The sequence below is a fragment of the Stegastes partitus genome, unplaced genomic scaffold (assembly GCF_000690725.1).
Source record: "Stegastes partitus isolate 25-593 unplaced genomic scaffold, Stegastes_partitus-1.0.2 Scaffold619, whole genome shotgun sequence".
NCBI classification, from domain to species: domain Eukaryota; kingdom Metazoa; phylum Chordata; class Actinopteri; family Pomacentridae; genus Stegastes; species Stegastes partitus.
This window is the reverse complement of record NW_007578350.1, coordinates 145,754-171,791: the sequence shown is the minus strand read 5'-3', so window position 1 is coordinate 171,791 and position 26,038 is coordinate 145,754. Positions and strand designations below refer to the sequence as shown.

Sequence of the window (26,038 nt, the reverse complement as noted above, 5' to 3'; positions counted from 1 at the left end):
TGCACAGAAGCTAGCACCTGGGTTCATATATTAGGCACATAAAATCAAACTTTAGAGGGATTTACATTGGCATAGTATATTGTGTTAATGCCCAAACCTGTGAGCTGGTAAACTTTTTGCTTTAGAAAAGTGAGATGAAGTGTAAAACTTGTAATCTGCCTTAAGCCCCTTATTGCAAAAAATAATAATATGTTGGAGGATGTGTTTCAGAGTCGTGAATGAAATATTTTAGACTTTGAGGATGGCTTAATTGCCGCCGTTATCGCCGAGATAGACTGTGTGCATTTTCTTTGAAGACTGTGGTTAGATTTACAACGCTGGAGCTCTGTGTTATTATAGCATCCGATTCTCTTCCTCTGTACAGTTTAGAGAAAAGAATATTATGAGAGAAAGTTAATTGCCCCGTAAAATATGTATGAAGTCATGAAAAGTTTGTCTCGCTCAATATCTTTATATTGTTATTCATCATCGTTTTACGGCATAAATTCAACTGTTATCATTCCGGCTCAGGCCCTGGAGGTATTGTATACATGTCTTGTTGTGACACATCACATTTTCATTACTGTAACTGAAATTAAGTGTCACCGCTAAAATAAAACACCTTAGGTACCGGCAGGGCTCCGGAGACTCATCCTCAACCCCACCTCCTTCTCAAGGATGCTGACAATTTAGACCGTACAATTGCATTTGGAATTCACACGCAGTTTGATGCATCATCTTTTATGAGGAACATCTCTCCATCGTACCTAGAGGGGGCTGAGCGGGGCGAGGGCCCATCAATCAAACTGAGCGACGCCGCCGAAGATTCTCAGTCACCGCTGAGCATCTCAAGTTTTTGAGCGAGAGAATGAGACCTTTTGTTTATCAGCCAAGATTCGGCAGTCTGTTCAGCAGCCTCGCAGCAAGGGCATCCAGCTGATTATCAGATCCTCGACGCGAGGCTCCTTCAGACAGACAGCGACGAACCTCCGTGCCTCTAACAGGTGGATTCAGGAATCAGTTTAACATAATGATTTCACAGGCTCGTGGACGTTTGTGAATTATTTCAGTCTCTATTTTTTTGTTAACAAAAGGCAGCCCTCAGAGGTCATTCCGGGTGTCTATTTTCGTCAGTGGCGCTGATGGATGGGTTGTGAGAGCGTTGCCCTAAAATGGTGATTAATGACTGTGGCTGCTCTGGATCAGATAAAGCCTTTGAGGTATTTGTCAAACCCTTGCAAATCAATTTTTCAGCGTTGCTGGCGTTCACCGCGAAGAGATTCATACCAGTTTGAACTCCTTGATCGCGTTTTAATCCGACTTCCGATGAAGTTGTCCTGAGAGAGCCTGAAATTGTTAACGAAAAATATTGGCAAAACAGTTAATCTCTGGCCCTCGGAGCGATTCATCATTCACTGTTGGCGTTATATATGTGTGTATGCGGTTCATTTTCTCCGCGATCAGTGATTCTAACTTTTCTCACAGATTCCTCTTAAGCTGCTGTAGCTTTGATGATGTGAAACTCTAATTGAATTTGATGCTCTAATAGGACGTCTGTAGCAACTTAAGAGTGCCGTAGTGAGGTAATGAACTGGATAACACTGTTTAGGGGAGTCACTGTTGAGTTGGAGCTCAACCTTGTGAAAAGGTGATTTTCTGTCTTTAAAAAAAAAGAAAGAAAGACGAAATAAAGAAGAGGAGTCATGCGTTTTCAGCTCTTGGCCAGGGTGACTCCTGCAAAGGATTTTCTGCCATTACCTTTAGTAAAGAGTTTATGGGTGGAGAGACGTTCTATTCTTGGAGGAATCGAAACAGCTTCCACGTTTATCTGGAATTGACAGCTGTGCTGACTTAATGAAGGTTCGTAATTAACATGGATTTCCGCTAATGTTCAGGGCTTTTGTCTCTTAAATTGAAAGTATTAATCCCATTAGTTTGAAAGTACGTAGCAGACTCATTTGAAATCCACAGACCCTTTGTTTAAGAATCAGTCAGTAAATGAAGCATTTGGCGTTTCTTTGAATAAAAACTGCAAAAAGAAAAAAAAAAAAGAAGCATGGCAGGTTCCTGATTTCACATGTAAAGAATGAGTAGCTGTCTGTTTGATTTCACCTGAGAAAGCCTCAGATTTTTTAAAAAAGATGTTTTTCAAATGCTGTAGTTTTGCTGTGATCTTCCGATGTTTTCCTTTAAATTTCCTAAGGTTGAATTGATTTGCATATTCTGTATACCCAGCAGTCCTTATCTTGTCCTTTCTGCCTCAGTGTCCTTGTCGGATGTGAATTTCCACCCTAATTTGAAAAAATGCGTCCCGGCTGCAGATTACTGCTGAATTGTGTACGTTGTGCAGGATTTTTTTTGTCACGCCCTCCTGGGTTTCTCTTTGCCAGTTTCAATCACCTTGCTCATGATGAAAGAGCTTAGTGTTGTAAACATAAATACCAAACAATATGAACCGAATCAAAAGACAAGAAAAAACCTTAGACAGCCTATTATTCCGATTGTTTGATTTGGGATAAATTTGATTTTCTAATAGAAAAAACAAAACAGCAACTTTTTGGAAATACCCGCGGTTTGAATCCAGTCAGGGATCTGTGTACATCACACCCTCCCTCTGTCACCCCGCGTTCCTCCCGTCTGCCTCCTAACAGATCATGTTCCAATAAAGCCCAAAATGCCAAAAAAACAAATGGGATATGAATATTTATATCTCGAATAAAGGAAGTTTGCGGCGGACAGCGAGGGGAGAACGGGAGCTCGGGCGCCCATCACAATACTACGCTTAAACAGTATCTCTGCTCTTTAGCCATCTGCTCGCACACCTGCTTCCGGCCTTGTTGCATACAGTTACATCCTATACCGTCTAATGTCAAGCTCCAAATTCTCCAGCTGTTATTTACAAGTCAGAGCGAAATGTTAATACCAAATTGCTGGTGTCCCTCAGCTGAATAAGGGGCTCGTTACGGATGCAGGTGCCGGTTTGTTTGGTTGTGTTCCCCCCTCCGCTCTCTTACATTTTCTCTGGAGGACGGCTCGGTGATATGCACATCAGGGTTTGACAGTTTTTGCTTTAGATTCATTGAATGCAGCAGCATGGAGGGTTTGTCAGGTGGATTCACCAGCGCCATGCCAGATGAACGCACTGTTTATTTAGATTTATGGAAATATTGATGCAGAGGAACAAAGAATCCTAACATCTGTTTTATTTCAAGTTGTGTAGTGCAATTTTTTTTTTTTTGCACAGAAAATTTCCCTTTAATGAATTTTAAATTATACGGCAATTACTCAAATTGCAGCCTATTGTGTTCTTTCAAAGGCACAAGATCAGATAAGGTCGCTTGGAAATTGAAAGTCTGAGAAATGGTGGTCTCTTTCTGTCCTTGACATTCAAACCTTGATGTCACTTTGGGCTTTTTTTTTTTTTTTCTCCTTTTTACTGAAAATGTGTCCTCATTACCTGTATCTCATTAACTGTATCTTTAAAAACATCTGTGTTTAATCCTGTTCAAGATAGAGCTACTTAGCGCTATCTGCAAATCAAATTCATTACCACATTTAAATTGTTGATTGATGTTTACTTAAAAAGCGTTTCCTTTTCATGTCGTGTTAAAGAGATGCGCGGCAAATAGATGCACTGTTCTTGACTTCGCATTCCTCGGCCCTCTGAGCTTTTTTAGCAACATAAACAGCAAACTGTGAAAAGCTTTTTCGTCCTTCAATTCAGGGACTTGTTAGGCGTAAACACGTTTTTACTTTTTATATATTTCACTGCAGCGGGTGATTATTTCAGGAGCATCTCGGGCGGTTGTTCTAACTTTTTGTAATCTCCTCCCCTGTGAATATTAGACTATTCTTGTAACCCGACACAAGCGCAAACATAAAACCTCATGCCTGAACTTGTAGTGCAACTGTTCGTACATGAATTTGTTACTCATACCAGTATTGATTTTTGTGTCCTTTCTTATAGGATTATGTTGTTACGGAACAACACTCTGAAAATTGTTAACTCCAGCCGAGCGGATGAGGGGAACTATGTGTGCCGGGCAGAGAATCAGTTGGGCTCGGCAGAGATGACTGCCATACTGTGGGTAAAAGGTAAGTGATGCCCTGGAGGCCTTTATTTTCTGCCAAATTAGCACAAGTCGGCCACCAGTAAACAGTCCCCAATGTCATTTTTTCCCCCCCACCTTTTGCTCGGGTGCCAGGAAATTTATTGTGCTTGCTCAGCCGTGAAGAAGGGCTTTCACATTCAAGAATCATATTGCAAGGACACACTTTAACAGCGTAACAGTCTGTGTCATAGATGCACCGCATACAGTCTAGATCACAGCTAACCAGGATATTTATCTGACAAAAGGTGAGTGTTTTTCGCCCAGGTTAGGGTCGGGTTCCCATGATCGCTCCGCCGCTGATGTCACAGTCGAATGCAGCTGCTTGACGCTAGCTTTGGGTTAGCCTGAGGTGACAGTGCAGCAGCTTTGTGCTTTCAGAGGCCATGCGTGTGGTGCTTAGCCCGAGCAGGGTGGAGGTGACGGTGGGGGAGAGCGTGGTGCTGAGCTGCAAGGCCACGCACGACACGTCGCTGGACGTGGCCTTCCAGTGGTTCTTCAACCAGAGGCCAATCAACTTTCAGCACGACGGCGGCCACTTTGAATACATCCAAACAGTAAGAGCAAGAGTAAGAGCAAAAGTAAGACAGATGTCTGCTTCTTGTTGTTTGTTTTTGTCATTTATTTGATTTTTTTTTTTGCTCAAATTTGTTGTGGCTCAACATATTGAATTAGAAATCCATCCATCCATTATCTACACACCGCTTAATCCACACTACTGGACAGGTCACCAGTCTATCACAGGGCTACACTTAGAGACAGACAACCAAGCACACTCACATTCACACCTACAGACAATTTAGAATCACCAATTAACCTCAGCATGTTTCTGGACTGTGAGAGGAAGCCGGAGAACCCGGAGAGAACCCACGAACATGCAAACTCCACACAGAAAGATCCCGGGTGTCCTCACCGGGACGCACACCGGGGATCTTCTAACTGCGAGGCGACGATGCTAACCACCTTGCAGCCCTCAATACAACATATTAAACCAAAAAAAAAGGTTATACTGTCTGCTAAAGGTCAGACAGCCTCGAGCGAATCATGTATATCAGTCTGTTCTGTTGTCTCAAATTGCACCTGTGAAATTTTTATGAAAATTAATAAATTAAAAGAGGCTGACTCATGCTGACTTTGAGAGGTAATAAGGGTCAGAAGAGGGTCAGCTATCATCAAGAATGAGAAATAGGAAGGAGACTTTGTCAATATTTAACATAAGCTGCTGACATCTGCTTTTTCGTAACTGTGGTTTTTGTGAAAACGTGGTTATCGTACAACAACTACAGTAGTTTCCTCCATCCTGAACAGGCACTGTTTATATTTGTTTGTCTGTTTAACTTTAGTCAAACAGATAAATTGCTTGACAAGGCTGCATTGTTCACATTGCCATTTCACCTTTTTGTTTTTGTTCCTGTTTCCGATCTCCTTTTACTCTTTGAATAAGTGGTGATCAACCCTTTTCACACAAGTCAATTTTGTATTGTTGCACTACAACAACTTATATTTCCCCTGTCCGCAATACAAAAAAGTAATTGTTGACTAAACCATAAAATGAAATTAAATGCAAATTAGCAAGAGAGTAGGGGGTCCTGTTTATGTCACTATTCCTTTATCAACAGGGGATGTTAAAATCACATCTGTCCCGACGTGTCCTCCGCCACAACCCGTGCTCTGGAGAGAAAGCATTTGCAGTGACAATCCTTTACAGGCACAACAGAAGCCTTGCTGATGCATGGTTTGTAATTTTAATCAGGTTTCGTGCTAAACAGCTGCCTGTAGACCTTGAATCATTCCCAATCTCGCCTTAGGCATTTCTCATTTCAACAGAGAGAAAATACGAGTAGCTGAAGAATGTAGCACCAAGCAAGCACCTGAATTAAACAGGACTTTCTCAAGCCACATGAGCCTCTACAAGATGTAAAGGAATCACACTTTTTTGTGTCAAGCACATTAGGGTTTGCCTAATACCTAACTTTTTTAATGCTTTTTCTTTCCCAATTGCAGCAGTCTTCAACGGTGGATCTGATGATCAGGAGCATTTTGTTGAAGCATGCTGGGAAGTATGGGTGCAGGGCCCAGACCAGTGCTGACACTGTGTTTGCAGAGGCTGAACTTCTCGTGCGAGGTGAGCTTGTTGTCCGTCAATGCACCGATGCTCTGTGACGTCTTTTACGCTCTTTACCGGAGGCAGTGACTCACTGCCCCCATTGAACTAATCCACAACCATGGAGCAGAATTAGCTTATTATTCTCATACTCAATTACTGAGCCAAGTAGAAAAGGCTGCGTAGGCGCCTGCTGTGTTTCTACCTTTTTCTTGTACATTGACAGCTTCCTGTTTAGCTTGTCTCCATTTCTGCCATTGGAATTAAAAGCAGGCCTCAGAACTGTATGACACAAAGTTTTGAAAGTTGGCACACTGACTGGTGTCAGTCACCTGATTCTTTTCACAAAGTTTCGTTTCCGCATCTCAAGCACTCTAGCGCCACCAATGGGTTGATGTTGGGAATTCATCATGAACATAACAATAAGCCTGATTTTCAAAAATGTAGTGTAATGGAAAAATACTGCATCTGCATGAAGAATGTCAAAGCAAGTTTCACTAACTTCCATTAAAGCTGAGTGGAAAGGGTTAGGGTTAGGGTTACCCAAAAATGTGTTCTCATGACATCTAGGTAAAACACTAGTGGCCGTACATGGGAAGACGAAGTTGTGCATCCCATGTGTTTAGACTTTTGATGACTGATCCTGCTTGTTTAGTCTTCTAATGTCTGTGGATGAGTACACCCTGTACACCCAGCTGTTGTTTTCCAGCATGGGATTGTTCTACTACCATTGGAGTAAAGACCACGCCTGTACATGTATAAGAATACCACGCTGCCTGCATTCATGTGTACTCTCCTGCAGACTGCTTGCATTCTGTATGACCTGTACCTTTAAAGCTTTGAATAAAACGAGACAAAGACAACTCGGACTACTAGACTTTCTGTAGATCATAGAAAATTTCCTCAACAGTAGAACCGCTGGATTCTTTGGATAAAGCTCAAGCAAGTTCAAAGCAATTTTTGTCATATTTTATGACAAGGTTTTTTTTTTTTTAATCATGTGCCCCGATTTTTTGAATCATCCCCAAATTTGATCTCTAGACAAAGGCTCATAAAAGTTAGTTTATGGATTTTTGATTTTTGAAAGCTTTTGTCCATCACAACCATTCGAAAACCAGCAAAGAAGTTTTATCAATCAAAACCAAACTTGGTACAAACTTTCATGAAGCAAAACTTCTTGACTGAAACCAACGATTGTCGTGTCAGGTAATAATGTGGTAGGTCCCAAGGCTTAGACATGTGAGCAAAGCGAGGTAGAAACAAATAAAACGCAGGTCGAAATTGACAATACATGCTGTCCTTTTTAAGACAAATCTGTTAGCCCAGGGGCTCATATCAAGTTCCTTTCCTTTTTCTGCATATCTGCTGTTTATTGCTCCTCCTTGGTTCACAGCTTGACAACAGCTTGATAATAACGTTGATCCCGCCCACAGCACTAATTGACTAGCTGCGAGTTCTCCTTACGGCGCTGATTGGACCAATCGCTGTGTTCCATGTCACCATTTTTAAATGAATCAGTCAACTCGGTGTAGTGGACGGATTCAAATGTCTAGAGGCGACCAAAACATTCCAGGTGGAAGCCACGCGGCAGAATTTTTGCAAGTACGTAGACACGAGTAGACTCTTTCCCAAGTAATTGTTTGGATCTGAAAATGCAAATGCCCCTTTCAGCAACCTTCTAATGGGCACTTTTTGGGGACATAGTACATTGATTTTCACTGAGCGCACCACCTGCCAGCTTTTCATTTACAGCTGTTTCCCCTAGAGTCTTTAGACGTTTGCTGCACTTGCAGATTACATTTACCTCTGAAGACTGAGGTAAACATATGTTCAGCTGTATTAAAACAGAGGAAGGTCTACCACACAGTCGTACTCAGCAGAACTGGCAAACTGCCTCCGAAAAACCCAAGAAAGAAAGCTTCAGTATCCCTTAATCAGCATGAAATCCGTGGCAGCAGATCTGTGTCAGCCCCGAATCCTTGTTCAGTTTAGTATCTCATGTTCGTTTCTCTTGTTTGTTTGTGTACAGATTACAACAGAGAACTGTTGTTGTCACCATATGCACACAGCTGCACATCCTTACTAATGCTTGCATGGTTGCATCCATTAGTGTGTCTAATTGTAACAATCCATGATGAAGACATCACAATGGACCGGCGTAGAATTGATTCAAACCGCAGCGCAGATTGTTTTTTTTGTTTTCGCTCTCTGCCTCGACACTTCTGAAGGATCGGCGGTCCAGACGTTCACACCTATAATTTAAACCGTGTCTTCTTCCACCAGGCCCTCCCGGACCCCCCGGAGTGGTGATAGTGGAGGAGATCACAGACACCACGGCCACGCTGTCGTGGACTCGTGGCTTGGACAACCACAGCCCCATCAGCACCTACAATTTACAGGCCCGGAGCCCATTTTCATTAGGCTGGCAAACTGTCAAAACAGGTAATCAATAGGGAGCAAATTGCTGCCTCTAGATCTGGGAGGTTAATGTGGGGCCGTATACAAAGGCCTTAATCCTGTCCAAAGTCATAGGCGGAGGTGGAGAATCAGCCCAATCAGGTCACAGGTTTTAGGAAAGAATTAAAAATTTCCTGAGGTTGTTTAATTTTACATTATGCTAAATCTCAACCAAATCTTACACCGTTTAATCAGGACCAACTTACAACCAAGACTTTCTTCTCAGATGCCAGCTGAAGAAGTTGAAATGCAGGTCACTGTCTTTTTATGGTCGAGCTTGGCTGTTGTTCAGAAGAGCGTAGCAAAAAAAAAGCAATTTGAGCCCATATCAAATGTCATTGGTGTGAATTTTATTCCGTGTCATATCAGCAGTTAGCAGGAAATTAACCTTTCGGGCTCGAATTATAAGACTTATCCGTGTTCATTTAGTATAAATGCACTTTCGCCACTTAGAAATGAATTAGCATCTTCTTTTTTTCTTCCCCTTAACTTGACAGAATAACCATCAATTATTATCACTTAGCATTAAAGGATGAAGGCCTGCTAAGCATCGTGTGTAATCCATCTTAATATGCCGTGTGATAATAATAGCAGAGTTTAAGGTGCGATAATGATTCATCCCCACAGATGTATAAATCATAGTTTGTATACACTCCTCTCACATTATGTCCGTTCAACTGCGTTTAATTCGATAAAGCACAATTAGGACGCTGTGATATATTGTCAGTGTTGAACTTGTTGAGATTAGCATAAAGGGGATTGGGCTTTTAGCTCCCTCCTCCTTGCAAACAGAGTTATCGGCTCATGTTTGAAGAGCAGCTTGCTTGACAGAGTGGTCTCATTGTGAGCTGCTTTGGATGATAAGAATATAAGCTCCGCTGCTTCAGAGACCTCGGGTTCATTTGCGACATGGATATGCTTTCAGTCAATGTTTGTTTGTTATTGCGGGATCAATATTGACAAAGCTTGATTATGGCAGTCCTGGAGAAATTAGATTATTTGTATTACCTCCTTGTAATTCTGTTCTAAATACATTCATAAAACCTGATTCTTTTTTTCTGTCTCCAGTATGTGATTTAATTACAGAGCTCTGTTCTGCTAAAACTGCAGAAATTGATTGAAATAAGCTTCCCTCTGTGTAATGCTGTATACCTCCAAATGCGGCCTTAAACCGATAGCAAGCCGTTGTTCATGCATCAAAACGTCTCGTACCGAGTTTTAAGTAAATTGTGTGTCATCAACACCTGGTGTCAAAATATGCCAAATCACAGTAAATCTGGAGGGACGGTGGGAAACGGTGCAGCCCCCTCAGAGCTAAGACAATGTTGTGTTTAGTGTTTTTTGGCCCTTTACGAGACGAAATTTGAAATGAAGCAGGAGTTGTGAGGTTAAAGTCTCAGTTTTTCCACACAGGTGGAAGCAACTCGTAACCTTTATTACAGGTTTATTGAAGTAATTGGACAACATTCTCAATGTTATAATATGAAAGCTTCGTCGTTAATCTCGCGTTAATCCTTTGCGGCTAATGAATGCCTGTAGGCTGCGGTCCAGGCTCTGTTGCTCTGCCAGGCCGGTGCCAATTCCTGCTTGTTTCAGTCTAATCTTCAGCAGTGAAAGACCTGCTCAGTCACATGATTAAAGTTGGAACTTTTGAATATTTGGCCTTAAAAAAAACTCTGCTTTGTCTGTTCTTTGGGGGAAGTTTGCATTGAAAACACTGCCTGATAAAGCTGAGCACTTATGGCTGCATGAGGAGAACAGAGGTGCAGTGACTATAATGTGCTGCCATAGACTGCATAAAAGATGGACATAGCAACCGGCCCTGAAAAATGAAGCCAACCTGGAAGTGTCAAAAACCTGCAATATCACTACGTCCACTAGCTGCTGGCTCCAAAAAGCCCTGGCTCCCATAGACTGGAATTGGAAAAGAAGTGATCACAGATCATGAAATACCGCATTCCTACAGCTCAGGATTTATTTCTTATTAGTTTTCATGGTCAAATCCAGACATCAGGTGGCCAATCTGAAAATAAATCAATACTGAATTTTGAAAAAATCGTCAACATTTTGTGGGTCAAGGGGCGTGGCTGGCTTGATTGACAATCGGCAGCGACGATGCAGACGAAGCGAGCAGAAGGCGGTAAATGTGGGCGGGCAGAGAGGGCCTGCCTCTCAATCCGTCTGACCAATCGCTGCTCCTATGGCTCCGCCCCCCAAGATGTCAACCAGGAAGTAGCAAAACCCTGGCTTCATTTTCTCAGTGCAGAAACCAACGGGTGACGTCACGGTAGCTATGTCCATCTTTTATACAGTCTACATGTGCTGCTCATTCTGAATAAATTAACACACAAGAAACGTTCCTCTCTGCAGACCCAGACCCAGTGACGGGGGACCTGGAGTCAGCCATGGCTGTGGAGCTCAACCCCTGGGTGGAGTACGAGTTCAGAGTGGTGGCCAGCAACGCCATCGGCACCGGAGATCCCAGCGCACCCTCGAGAGGAGTTCGGACGAAAGAAGCAGGTAAAATCCCGTATGCAAACATTCATCAGTGGTGAGAGTCCAGAAAATTATCATTTAATATACTGTGTCCAAGCTCCAGCTTATGATTTATTGTCGATTTATTGTGGAGAGATTAGCCGGTGCCCCCACGTGCCACTTCATGACCATGCTGCACCCCCATTGTTAATATACTCAATTTTAATTGGGGAAGCAGTTGAAAATAAGCTGCTTATATAAATTTCAACAAGTTTAATGTTTCTGCTAAAGCAGCCTCTTCTTTAATGCCCCGCGGCACCGACACAGTAGAATACGCTATTTATGGCGTGCAGAAACTCACTGTGCCCCTCCACTAACTGCTCGTTTCCCGTCTATAAAACGCAATAATTACAAAGGTCAGTGGTCATTCCGAAGTGGCGTATTTAATCTGTCCCATCTCTTCAGGATAATTAACAAACTAATTACTGTATCTACTCACTGTTGTAGTAATCCATCTTTAAAGTTACAATACATTATGCAAATGTCAGCAAAAAAAGGGTTCCAGTTCAAAACGCAGCACTGGAACCCACAAATGGTTCCCAGTCAGATATTCCAATGCAACACTAAGTAGTAGAGTTTGTAGTGTTTTCTGATGCTGCTAAAGGTTTGTTAAGCATTTTAAACACATCAGTGTTTTGTTTTCATTCATGATCATTTAATCATTAGACCAATTCTAACTTTAAATTCTGCTCAAATTCAAAAACTGGGGCTTTTCTTTTCATTATTTAAAGATACGCTGACGTGTGTGTTTTTAGCGCTGGACCTATGATGCAGTGTTGCCCTTTTTGTTTTGCACAGTCCCATCAGTGGCACCGGCCAATGTTAGCGGAGGGAATGGCCGCAGGCACGAACTGGTCATCTCATGGGAGGTAGGTCCTCTGCCAAACTTCCCTCTGTTGCACAAGTGTGACAACATGTGCAAGAGCCACAAATGTCACAGTGGGACTGTTTCTTCCAGGAAAGCAAACTCTGATTTTTTGTTGAATTAACCAGCGTTAATCGAAGCCTTTATACAGGCTTCTCTCACGTAAAAATAATGTTTTTGGCTTTTAAAAAGGGGGATAAAAATGTTATAGTTTCTTGGGAGCTGCTCCATAACCATTGACTTTAAATTATTTAATCCATGAGTATGAAATGGAAACTTAGACAACATAGTGATGTATAGTGATGCTGTGCAGTCAAAGATTTAAGAGAGTAATATTTTATGGACAACCTCAGTGTGATCCCTTAAACCTTTAGGCTCAACAAGCAGTTTTATAAATACAACTCCTGTTACTTGAAACAGGAACAAATAAAACCTTCCCATCCTTAAAGCAGGTTTATAGTAATCTGCAGCATCACAACGGTAATAAAAAGCGTGCTGCAGTCCTTCAGGCCACGTTCAAGAAGGAACGAATAGAAATAATGATCGTAATCAACCACAGCAAGTCACTGTTGGCTTAATAATAATAATAGTAATAATAATAAATGTAACCCCAAACAACGTAATAAATATAAATGCTGATTTTTCATTTTGGGATCTTTTTTTTTATTTTTATGAAATGGTCCTATAAAGTGCCTGTGGTAGTTAAAACCTCAGGCATAAAGTCACAGAGTGGTGATTATTTTTAGGAACAATTTACATAATTAAAAGTGGGAAGAAATCTATGGACGGTAAATATTCCTTTTTTTGTTTTAACTTGGAAATGTATTACTCGCCAGGATTAATAATTATGCTATTAAGTATGCATGTAAAGGAAATGTATTATATCCTGACACTTTTGAACCTGCAGGTTTGACGATTAGTAATCCAGGAGTAAAAACGATCCCACTGAAACCACAGCTTTGCCATTGTTCGCCGAGGAATTTCACAGTCACCGAGTAATAAATCCTGCATGTGAATGTGACTTAATAATCATGTAGAGGTTGCTGCTGCATGTGCTGTTCATTAAAAACCTTCACTTTTTTGTTTCCTGGGAATACTTGTCAGACGTTATTAAGGGGGATAAAGCATGGTTGATGGACGACGCTGCTCCTTGTGGTTCTAAGCTTGAAGGAAATGGTCTAATGATTTTACGATACACAGATGATTGAATTAGTTTACAGTCAGTTGCGTACACTTGAGGTGAAATATGGTGACGAGCTGCAGCTCCGCTCGCTGTGTGTGTGTGTGTGTGTGTGTGTGTGTGTCGTCTTATTCCCAAAACCATCAAAGTGGGATCTAATTAAAACATAAAGAAAAAAGTTTGAGCAGCTCAAGTGAGGAAAAATGACGAGGAGAGTCTGGAGATGTACGTCTGAAAATGGCTGAACGCGTTGTGGGGTTTGCAGACGGTATTTAAAGACACCGAGTCGAGCAGAGAAGGTCAACGGCGTGTCTAGAGATTAGACAGCTTCCACCTGGTTGATTTAATCTTTTACTTTTCTAAACATGCAGGGTGAAACAGTATCCTGTGGCAGGTATTCTTAACTACGCCGTCATTTCTGATTTTATACGTCGACTAGAAGTAACAAACAACCGCAAGTAAAATAAGCCTAAAATAGAATGAAAATGTTTGCAGTTGAAGTTCATAAACAAGATATTAGATCAGAGTGACGGAGGTAATGTTCCAAAGGAAAAATTAATGTGGCAAATTGCTAAATTGTCGCGCAGCTTAATGTTATTGATGAAGCTGGTTTCGGTTAACGTCCCTGCTCAGGGTTTGTGTGCAAGATGTGAACGGGTGTTTTTGCTGAGTGCCAGTCTGGTGACTTGCTGTACATCCTAGCAGGAGGAGAGCTGCATCACACAACCACATTTATACATTTTTAACCTGTCTTTTATTTAGTTTTTCTGCCCCCCACAAACTGCCCTGATCACAGAGTCAAAAAGATTTAATTTATTTATCACAGCACTGGTGCCACATTAAACATTAATGAGTAATGATTCTCAGCCGTACTCTGTAATCCATAGTCGGTAGGTAGATTACACTCTGTACCTTCTATTCTCTGTGCTCTGCAGCCTCTAGCAGGTGATGTTACAGCCGCAAATAAACAACCGATCCAGTGTTTACAGTTTGTGCATCAACCACCAGACTGTCGCAAAATAACCACAGAAACCTCCGTGTTTACGTCCACTTCAGGTTTTTGTATTTTGATCAGTTATTCTGCTGTCGGACGACAACGTTGTTCACACATTCCTTTTAAAAATTTTAGCTTGGTTAAAATTTCCCTCTCCACTGATAACTTTCTCAGTACTGAGCTATTTATGCCAGGCCTCTCCATCCAAAAATAACAGGAACACAGCTGCACACTTCATCTTCAGTTACACAAATCTGGCTTGAATGATACCAGGAGACGCACGTTCTTAATTACAGTACAGGTAGGCAGGCTGATGCGATTGCTTGCTCAAAAATATCAGGATTTATTGATGTTCAAAATTCTAGTTTGTGGTAATCAATATTAAAAATCACCTTCAAGTTTTAGTCTAAAGATGAAGCAGACAGATGTTTGGTTGCCGGATTGTCATCAGTTATTTACAGCGAAACACTGTCAAATATAGACCTAAACATTAAAAGTAAGTTTGCAAATACAGTAATAGAACATAAAAACTGCTTACACTGTATATATGGACTTATGATGGATCATTATATGCAAATCAGTGTCCAGAAAGCATGAATCCATTTCATGCATTTGAGAAATCAGTGCAGATCCTCTAGAGATTGTGATTGGCCATGAGTGTCACATGCTCTGACACACCCACTTATAATGCATGATAATATATTCTTTCTTATCTTAGCCTGTTGTCTCGTGTGCCGCAGGTGTGCCAGACACAGCTGGTCACAAGGACAGCAAACTGCACTTGGCACAGTCCTGGTGGATTGGGCTAAAAAAAAAAAAAGGCTCCTTAATGTGATGCTGAATAATTGCTGTAATTCTAAAAAGAATTTCAGAATCCACACCCCGTCATTTTGGAGGTAAAAAAAAAAACACGGAGCGCTCTTTCTGTAGCATCACTACTGTAGCAGCAAACAAGCTGGTCTGCAGGCCGTTCTGGACCGCGCCACAGCTGTACACAAAGGCAGACTAACCCAGGTGGTGATGCACTGAACCGCCCAGGAGCCGTGACCCTGCTCATAGAAAAAGCCAAAGAGAGATGCACATCCTCTCCAGTGGGATAACACAGGGGTGGAGGTTGAAGTCTTCACAGCTATCAGAGCGTTAGGACGGAGGGTCTAGTGGGTTGTGAGGGGCTCAGGTGAGCACTCATCATTAGAGCAAAGCAACCTTTTTCCATCTCAGAAGAGGAGACGTGGTCGACCCATCTGCTGGAGTATTCTGCATGATTTTGTTGCTTTCGATGAGCAGGTTGGTAGAAAAGGAGAAATCTTCAGCCTCACTGGGACCGAATAGTTTTCCAGAACATAAATAATATGTTGATTTTCCCAATGCAACACACGTTAATTTCACAAACTTCTTCATATAACGACTTTGACTAACCTATAGTTTGTCTGCGTATACATTCAACACATACGCAGGGCGTTAAAGCAGCTATCACTGACTCCTGATTTTCAGATTTGTGGAACTCGTGTCACAGTTTTGCAAGCTGTGAAGACATTACCAACGGGGCAAAAACTCCTGCTCTAATATTAACAACAGCACAACAGTTGCTCAAGACCGTAGCTCGCTGCATTTTAAACAGCTCCCCAATTTATTCTGTTGAAATTTGTTTAACCATCCAGGATCTTAGAGTTAGAGGGCATAACTCGGCCACAATTGCAAAAGTTGCTGACAAAGCTCAAAGGAGGCCAGCTGGGCCGTGTAGTACACAGAGCTGCATCAGCCAGGCAAGTGATTAAGATGTAGTGAATTTAAAATTTGGTCCCACCAGAGAGGCACAATGATGATTAACCTTGACTCCCGGAGTCGTTCCCACTAAATCCAGGGTTGTTTATGAATATCTGTTTGTAATCTGGAGCTACAATGGTTGTACGAAATGTAATAAATCTCGCACCAAGTAAAGGAGGATATTAGTGTGAGCCATTTCCAAGTGGACAGCTTGGCTCCCAGCCAGAGTCAGGGCAATGCATGTACGGAATCACTATGAGCAAAGCTGAGAATTTGCAATTGAGATCAGTTGAAGGATATATTAACAGGGGAACAGTGAACAGATGTGGAGGCAACTGACAGTTATTCTTGTAGTTATTAAGTATGGGAGCCCAACTGCCACTGGGAAGATAACCTTCACATCAGGAGAAGTGCACCTCAGTGGCACATTACGGGGGATAATGTCCATTCCAGATGGGATGGTGTTTGGTGGTAGACCATTTCCTATTTATAACTCAAGAGTGTCATTAGCTTGGCCAGTATAACACAATGACAACCCCCCCCTTATAACCCCATGTTGAAAGAACAATCAGGGGACACTTAAAGCTACACAAAACCGTGATTGGTGCTCGGTTAGACATAAAAACCCATTAAAGAGTGAATGAAACAGAGTGACTACAAAAAGTAATTCTTAGCGAAGCCGTTTCTGACCCACAATTCTCTCGTCGAGGCTCAAGAAACTCGGTTATAAAACGAAATAAATAAAAAATGGCAGAACAATTAGATTTTTTTCGGCATAAAACTGAGAGTGAACGTTGCTTAGTCTACTCATTTGTTTTTATTCAGACTTTTTCAGTCACTTCAGAACATGCCGTGGTGAAAAATTAAAGCTTGAGAATGGTGTTTTCTCTCTGCCCATTGTGGGGTACAAGAATTGGTCACCCATCAATAAGTCTGTCAGTTTTCTCAGAGTATCACAGTTACAATGCCGAGATGCCCCACTTTGATGCAGCAGCCTCCTTTTTGGTACTTGGCATTTTAAGTCCTTTTAGCTCTGCCCTATTTATTCTTGTTTCTACTAAATGCTTTTGGAAATAAATCAGCGCTCCGTCAGTGATCAATGGAGATGGATATTAAAGGAGACGGAGCAGGAATGTTCGCCCCTTTTTGGCAGTCAAGGCATGTGAGCGCGTGGCAGTTCTGCCTTTCCAATCATCTGTGGAGAGTTGTCAGAGCCTGGACGGCCATGGTGGGCAGGGTTATTAAGCAGGATGAATGACTAAACAGTCTCTGCAGCTTCATTCAGCCGTCTCATTAGAGTCGACTGTGAGAGAGAGCGCTTTTTCTCGGGGAGAGCCATAGGGACGACCATTAGTGATGCCCTCGCAGTCACCGTCGCTGAGCCCAGCAGGTCTCACAATTTCATCCACGAGACTTACCGCCGTTTTATCAGCCCCCGTCACACTGTGTCCACACCGATCGGCCGACTGTCTCGCTTCCTAAAACCTGCGAGTGTTTCCGAACTTAACTTGCTAATTTGTTCACTCTGGTTTATTTTTTTGAAGACCCATATTCCTTGGCATCCCTTTAAAAGCGTTGCCAGCTCTGATAATAACTTTGATGGAAGCTAATTCATTCCCACAGATCATGCCTGTAATTAGGTAGTCATGGTGATTGGTCCTTGTTGAATGAAATGTGAACTACAGCTCCATCCACCGCCAATCCCTCTGCAGACTACATGGCTAATATGGGTGATGCCTTCGGGGTGCAATATTACTCCGAAGCTTATGCAAATCAACACATTACAGCATGAGGCGGCAGACGTGTTTGCCAAAAACAGGTGTACAGGTGTTTGTCATTTATTAAATTTAGCCAAAGATTTAATCCCTGCAGCTCATATTTTAATTAAATTCTAGCTCACTTAATAAATTGGCATTTGATTTGATTAAGCACAGAGCAGCTGTGGAAGACAGCTCCCAGTTTCACCACTTCAGGAAAACCACAGATAATCAGTGAAGCCGGCACACAAAACCTGTGTCCCAAAAATCCTCCTGTCAGACATGGATAGATAAATAGCTACATAATGGGCACAACTGAGCCAGATATGATTTGTTTCCATTACTCGGGACTGACTGCATCTTTATTAACACTGGCACACAGTTACAGTAAATGGGTAGGAAATTGAAGACTGGTTATATGGTATTACCAGAGAGGGGTTTTCTTTTTTGCACTGAAGGAGCTGTCCAGATGAGAAAATGTGCAAATGATGCACTTTCAGCCACAGAGTTTAAGTGCCTGTAATCCAGTTTTGCTCTCAAATTCAGCGAAAGACACTCTCTGATGATCATTTCTTTTCTGCGCCACGTTTTCAGCCCGTGTCTGAGGAGTTCCAAAATGGCGAGGGCTTCGGGTACATCGTTGCATTTCGAGCCAACGGGACCAGAGGCTGGAAGGAGAAGATGGTGACTTCGGCCGATTCTACCATGTACAAGTACAGAGACGAGACCTTCCCTCCTCTCACCCCGTTTGAAGTGAAGGTCGGCGTCTACAACAACAAGGGGGACGGACCGTTCAGCAAAGTTGTCGTCATCCACTCAGCTGAAGGAGGTGAGTTAATAGTCTTTAAAGCTACAGAGGGGATAGTTTTCAACCGTTTAATAACCGTTTCCATTTGTGTCACAGAGCCCAGGGAAGCGCCGTCTGATGTGAAAGCTTACAGCATTTCTTCATCTGAAATTAGGGTGACTTGGAAGCCCCCCAATCCTGGCCCCGGAAAACCAAGAGGATATGAGGTTTTTTTAGAACCCGTCCTTGTACTTTTTTACATGCCTTTGCGCCGCGTGAGTCGAGCTTTGAGAGCAGTCATTTTTCAATCCGTGGTTTCTGTTAACAGGTCAGCTACTGGAAAGACATGGAGCAGGAGGAGTCGGGGCAAAAACAACGTACTGTGAAAAACGAAACATCCATGGTCTTGACAGGACTGGAAGGAAACAGCGTGTATCTCATCACAGTAAAAGGCTTCAACAGCATCGGCCAGGGTCCTGCCAGTGCTGCTGTCACAGCCAAGACCAGGAAAGCCCGTGAGTGCAGCAGTGACACTAATCATGTACTTCTATATATGGAATACAGGCTACCTGTTAAGTTTGCTCAAAATCTCCTTGTAGAAAAAAGTGTAGTAATTGACCTAGTTGGTCGAAACTCTGTTTAGAGGAGTGTTAAACTCTTGTCTTCTCCGTGTAGCTCCCGCTCAGTCTCCGACCAACCTCATGTGGATTCAGGAGGGCAACAACGTGTCATTAAGCTGGGACCCGGTGAAGGCAAAAGACAACGAATCTGATGTCATCGGGTACATGGTAATGATCCTTTGCTGAATGATGTTGGCTCGGTTTCATGAGATGCAGGGAAATGTTGAAGCGGGGAACAAGCACATTTCTGGTTCTGTTGTATTCACTGTCTTTCATTTTTCCTCAATACATCCACGAGTTTTGGCGTGAAAATAAAAAAAATCCAAAGACAAGAAAACAAACACCCTGCTGGGTTGTTGGTAAAATGAATATTATATAAAATATGGGGAATAAAAGGATCTCATTGCAATGTGAAAGAGAGAGATCTCACTCCTCTTTGTACCAAAGATGAATAACAGCATATTTTTACAACCTCTTTTCCTATTGGCTCGTTGTAGGGTCATATGTTTATATGGGTTTCTATACCACGTATAACTCCTCAATATGACCAAGACATCTCCTTAGATTGTAGACCTGAGCTCTCTTCTGTTCTGTCCAACACACACATCTCACAATACTATAACCAGCAGTCAGCCTGAAACTCTGAACACGTAAGAATTCTCTTTTTTTTTGAAAATGGTTAAACATTAGCAACTTATTATTAATAAAAAAAAAATGCTACATAAATAAATGATGACCTAAGAGCTTAGCATTGATTTTACTTTCACACTCTCCTGAATGAATTAATATCAGTGTTTATATTTAACTTCTTTGATGGGAAATCATGTTAAATGCATTCATCCTAACATTGATCCACAAACCACAGGTAAAGTAATTACTGCATTTATTATGACAGTGTAATCTTTACCTTCAGCTGCCGGTAGGTTTTAGCAAAACGCTCATTTGGAGTCAACATTGACGTCTTTTCTGTGCACACAAACCTGTAAGTTATGACTGTTTTTAGCATATCTGCTAACACAGCTGCCTCACTCACTCTGTGCTGTGAGGAAATAGGGGACTGTGACAAACGATGAGTGTTTTGCAGGGAAAGCATACGCAGCTGAAGTGTCTTTGTGCACGTGTCCTGCAGGTGTTACTCAAACAGGAGGGCAGAGGCCACAACCAGGTGACCAGAACCATTAACCCCTCCACCATGCTCTCACTGCCAGAGGGAGGCACTTACATCATTGAAGTGCGCGCACTCAGTGAAGGGGGAGAGGGAGCGGTCAGCTCCCAAGTCCGAGTTGTCACCTCCTCCGGTAAGCTCCAAGCCGGTTTCTCGCCTCCGATGACCTCTGAAATCCAATCTCTATGCAAAGGCTGTGTTCTCTTTGTAGCAATCTTAAGTCCTTCCCTTAATTGAGTCACCGCAGCTGTTGTGCGGGCCAAGTTTTCTTTGGCTAATACTGTTTTAATTACCTCGCCCACACAAACCTTCCTACTCCTGCATAGCCAATTAACTTCCAAGTAACAGGACGAAAGTTTGCATTCCTGTGTGCGACCAGCCAGCCTTTTCAAGATTGCTGTTTTACTCCGTGTCTCCGGTTTCCTTCAAGGTTGTTTTTCTGTCCTTTTAGGAAAAAGACGTTTTAGTTTTCACTACTCCAAACTTCAGTCGAAACATCAATGGAGTTATTTAGCATTAGGCATGAATGCATTTGTTTTCATGTGTATCTCTCGCCTCTCTTAGGTGTCCGAGCAAAAAGCAACCAGTGCTCGGTGCACTGCCTGCCACAGAGCCTAGCATGGACAGCGCTGCTCCTGGTTCTTCTGGTGCCTTCAGCTTCCTGGTGAGGCCGCTGTGCCGTCGTCACGTTCACGGAAGGGAGCCACCAGTCTTCTGCTCCCTCATTCCCTCTGACTGCCTGCTTGCTTTGGCCTTACCCATCCCGAAGGGGCCCGAGGCCTGCCGAAGGGGGATTGTGTCTGCCGGTTAACATGCAGCGCTTCAGAGTTCATCATCTTCAGTTCCATGTTTCATTCGAGGCCCTGGACGTTTAATTTGCACAGTTCTTTCCGACATCACGGTAGTGTTGTACTGTAGTGTACATTGTGAGGAAAGATTTGTTTAATCACTTACTTTAACATTATGTGTTCCTCTCATTGACTGGCATCTAACCACTTCCAGACGGCTCCTACAGCTCTGGGGCTCTACAGAGCATGAACAATTCCTCGAAAGCTGCTGTGGTAGTAATACAGGGATCAGCCGGCCTGTTTCTTTTCATTACTTATCTGCATCAATTTACCCCTTGGCTGCCTAACAAGCAATGCAGCAGAAGCTCAGTAGAGATAAGTGCATTGTTTTCTTATTCACACATTGAGGGTTGGGGGGGGACGTTTTTTATGGAACCAAGAATCTTACTATTTCCAGACTTGCTTTTTGTACATTGTGTTACCTTTAGAGACAAAACAGTGGTGTGTGTCAGCTCTGTCAAACTCTGTCTTTTGGTAGCGATGCTTGGTAATACAGTTTGTTGACTGTTGGATGTATGGAAGTAGGAAACAGGTACTCACCTGTAGTGCCCAAAACACATCAATAGACAAAGACGACTCTGTACGGACTCCTGGTGTCAGTACAAATAAATGTGATGTATATTTTTTAAATGCTTGTTGTTTGTAATTTCTAACGTTTAGAAGAGGATCATTCATGGTGAGGCACTGGGGGTTACAACTATTGCTTCAAGATGTGATGATGTAATGAACATTTTGTCTACGATGACCCAAAATAGGAACAAAATGACATCCAGAACAGAGCAGAAGTTCCTTAATATACAGTTTAGAAATGCATCAGAATTTTTTGTTCACATCTTCAGCGCTTTCATGCACCTAAAAGCTATCACTTTGAGCGACGCATATTTCCCATGACATGACTTTCTATATGGCCTCTGTAGCCGCTATCATATCACTGCTCTGTCAGACAGTTCTGCACTTGAAGGAGCCTTTCCCAAGTGTTACATAAAATATGGATGGATTGAATTCCACACACGTGGCATTGGAGGCCACAAAACTTTGTGTGATAAAAAGAACCTCTGCAGAGGCAAATAGGGCAGCATCAAGAGTATCTCTCCTTCCTCTCAGGCTCCTCTCTTGCCTTGTCTGCAGTAAAAAGCTTATCTCTCACCGGGCAGAAATCCAAATGAATTTGCCTGAAGTGTAATTAATGTTAGTATGGAGATCTGTAGTTCTAAAGCCTGCGTGCTTGAGCAGACCTTTTGCTTGCTCTGCCTGCAGCCCTGTGGACTCCATTACAGAGGCAGAGCAACCTGGCTCACCCGCGCAGGTTCAGGCAAGGGTACCAGCTCAACCACAAGAGATAGGACCACACAGCAGCAGAACAGAGGACGAACACTGCTCCAAGCACTGTCTATCCCTTGGATGCGCTTCTTTCAGACCTCTCTGTTTTGGATGCATTCAGAAAGGGGGAGGATGGTGAGGTTCGGTCTCCTCTTTTCCAACTTGTACATCATTTGTAGTGCAAAGCATTAAGCTGTTTAATGTGGATAGAGGGGGTTTTTTTTGTGGTGCTTTTAGCCTGTTCAATGACGTCGGCTCAAACACATGCCTCTACACAAGTGCTAATGTACCGACCTTTAATTATTCATGCAGCACCTGTCTGTGTTGGCGCATCTGATTTATGATAATGGATTATGTATCCTGCAAGGGGACCCATTTGGTTCAGAGAGCCAGAAGCTATAGTGTCAGCAATTAAAACATGCACTCCCCTTAGGTTAATGTCAGTGTGTGTGTGTGTGTGCACGTGAGTGTGTGCAGGATATACTGTATTTTTTAAGGCATCTACAGTATGTTATATTGGATCATTTTTAGGCTAATGTACACAAACTGTTTCCAACGCCCCTGTTTGCAGTCGTGTTTTGTACAAGAGAAATATATTTTACTAGCATTTAATTTTTTTACTGACTGAATATAAAAATGGACCTATAAATTGCTGTCAGAATCTGTTCTAATTATTTTCCATGCTTCATTGTGTGCGTTAGGGGAAGTAAAATGTAATAACACCAAATGTGATAAACCCAATAGCAGCACACGTGATCTGACCCCGAAGCCGATCTGGTGCTGAAAAGGATTTATTTTTTTTAGATTTTAACAGAGGTGTTGAAGTGATGTTCTCTCCTCTTCATTCTGATTCTGCTCTCTCCGAAAACCTAAACCATGTACACAAGGAGGTGGACTCCGCCGTATCAGAAAACCCTTCAGATATGATATCCCGGCGAATAACAGTTGATACTTCTGTCTTCATCCGTTCCCCAACGTCCTTTAGCCTCCTAAAACTTACAAAGTCAAGTATTAAATTGTCTCTGCGGCGTTGTTGTTGGGGGGGGGGGGGATACACGCTGTGATTTAGAGCTGAGCTGTGACTTTGCTTTTCAGGCAGGTCACAGTTTAACACTCATCCTGAAATTGGCTGGAAAGTAGGGCCCTCCAACAGACGCTGCTGCTGCTGCTACTGTAAGAGGCGAACTGTAATATCATACAGGTGAGTTCCTGTGCAGCATGTACTACTTTTCTGTCTTGATTCACACAGGAACAGAGTTGCATTTACCAAAACTAGCACAACTTTTGTGGGTGAATGAGACCAACATGTGTTCATGTGCAACAACAAAAACTACTTCTGAGTAATCATTTAATCCCCTTTACCATCAATATGTTTCACAAACGCAGCATTAGGATGTAATTAAAGGCTTATGAGTGATTTAAATCGTCTTTGGCAATGAAACATTCTTCAGATAAAATCATTTCTGAGCCGTGGAGTCACGACATCCTGTATGTTTAGGTGTCCGAATGTACAAACTGCTGGGACTTCTGATACAGAGAGCTAATTTGTGTTTGCTGTTGGAGGTTTCTGTGATGTTTGGATTTTCGGCCCGTCGGTCCCCCCTGGCAGTGGCAGGAGTGGCAGAGAATGAGAATTAGGGAAGTGTGCCATGTTCTGTTGAAGACTGTGAACAGAGGGATTAAAGGAGCAGCTTTGCAGAGAGAGTCAACATCCAGCATTGTATTGCACCAGTCCAGTAATTACTGAAGTTATAATTGAAGTTGTCTTTTGACCTCTAAAACCAGCTCCATTGTCAGGAAGCCAAAGTGCACAATGTGTTTGAATTTTTTGAGCTTTGCTTTTCCTGCTACCTGCTAATTTTTTCAGACTGTTATTCTTCTTTGTGCCTGTGTAGCTGCTTGGCGAAGTCACTCAGTTCCACCTCACACTTTGCTCAAGAGGTCAAAGCAAATTTCTGCTCCTCAAGGTTAAATCCTGAAGAAATCTATTCAAGACGTGTGAAAATCTAATGAACTCTTCTGCAACTCTGGCAGACTTTATCTCTCGTGTCACACTCCGGTTATCATGTCCACAAAAATATAAGCTGGAGAAAGTTACTGGCTGCCACAAGGACGAGGATTTAAATGACCCGATGGACTTGCTTCAAGCACCAGCTGCCTACTTTATACAGAGGTGCACGCATATAGGAGAACGTGTACTGTTTGCGGTGTTGGTTTTACCCGTCTGTTGTTGTCTTTGCGGCGCTGTTTGATGTATTTGAAAGAAAAGAGGGATCCACATCATTTATTTCAAATAAGGTGCTACATTATAAATACATTTGAATGCAAGGACGGCTTTAGCAGAAAGAGCGCCGACAAATGTAGCATTTAAAACTAACGCTTGAGGTGCAGAGATGTGTTTTGTTGTTGTTTGCAATACTCCTGCCTGTGTGATGGCATATGCTGTGCTATTAGAGGGAAACTTCTTTCTAAAAAAACACACCAGCTAATTTGATAAACTATGAACCCTCCCTCATAAGAAATTAAAGCAAAAGTGCCCTGCTGTGAGTCCTCATTAGAGAGACACATTTTAGACTAAATCTGAGAAGAAAAAAAGACAAATCTTGTTGATTAAGCTTTCTACCCCTTGTAGTTCAGGGCCATGTGTTTTCTTCTACTTGCTAAATATAACACTGAGGTATAGCCACGGGATGCATTGCGTCACTGTATTTACACAAACTCTAACGGGAAATTAGTCCACCGACTGCCTGCCTGACTGAGTGCAGGACACATTAGCAGACATTGTGCGCTAAAATGTTTGGCCTTTGCTGAACCACATCGTGTCTACCTGCAAATACTTTCCAAATGGTACGACGTGTCACTCGGCTCAAATAGGAATCAACATTTCCAAGAATGCTGCCTGCAGGTGTGATACCTTTCCAGGAAGTAAAAGTCACATAATGGTGATTTGTGTACACAGATCTTGGAATTCCTCCAAATCCCGGCAGACTGGAGAAGGTGCCGATTCAATTTGGAGATCTGAGCTACTTTTCTCTCCGTCCCATTGTGCGGGGAAATAGAACGGGACGGATGTGTAAATCTGGGGGATAAGGAGGGGAGGGGAGAAGGGGCTGCATTGGGAGATTTAAAGGTCAAGCAAGAAAACAGTTGGCTCAGAGCAGACCTCTGCCGAGACCTTATAATCTCCCCAGTTAGCCGCTCCTGTCACAGTCGGTCGCGTGGTTCCGTGCAGATAGCCGAATGCATGAAAGTGGGTGAAATTTGACACGGCGGTGACGCGCGCGTGGAGGTCACGGGGTCGCCGACATCAAGAAAGGGCTTTTTACCTGATGGAAGCAATAATGTGCACGAGGAACCTTTTGTATGAGCCGGTAATGATGCAGTCTGAAGCTGACAGTGGCAGCAGTTTAAGGGGCAATAATGTGCATGACGCGTGTCATTACATCCACCCTGAAATATGTTTTAAATGCTAATTTAATCACACCAGGATTAAAACAATTAGTCATTTAATTGAATGTCAAGACCAAATACTATAATCTATAATGTAAATA

The 26,038-nt window shown here is 42.5% G+C and overlaps 1 protein-coding gene across 1 annotated transcript in view; it reads left to right on the top strand.

The window, feature by feature from the left end:
* Window positions 1–20,987, top strand: part of cntn5 (contactin 5) — a 65,321-nt gene extending 44,334 nt beyond the window's left edge. Inside the window, exons 11-22 of the mRNA XM_008289503.1 lie at window positions 3,947–4,074; window positions 4,470–4,645; window positions 6,093–6,213; window positions 8,476–8,634; window positions 11,020–11,169; window positions 11,983–12,053; window positions 18,342–18,576; window positions 18,652–18,761; window positions 18,863–19,049; window positions 19,210–19,322; window positions 20,284–20,452; window positions 20,884–20,987. Coding sequence (XP_008287725.1) covers window positions 3,947–4,074; window positions 4,470–4,645; window positions 6,093–6,213; window positions 8,476–8,634; window positions 11,020–11,169; window positions 11,983–12,053; window positions 18,342–18,576; window positions 18,652–18,761; window positions 18,863–19,049; window positions 19,210–19,322; window positions 20,284–20,452; window positions 20,884–20,987 — 1,723 coding nt within the window. The remainder of the gene's footprint in view (window positions 1–3,946; window positions 4,075–4,469; window positions 4,646–6,092; window positions 6,214–8,475; window positions 8,635–11,019; window positions 11,170–11,982; window positions 12,054–18,341; window positions 18,577–18,651; window positions 18,762–18,862; window positions 19,050–19,209; window positions 19,323–20,283; window positions 20,453–20,883) is intronic.
* The last annotated feature ends 5,051 nt before the right edge of the window (window positions 20,988–26,038 follow it).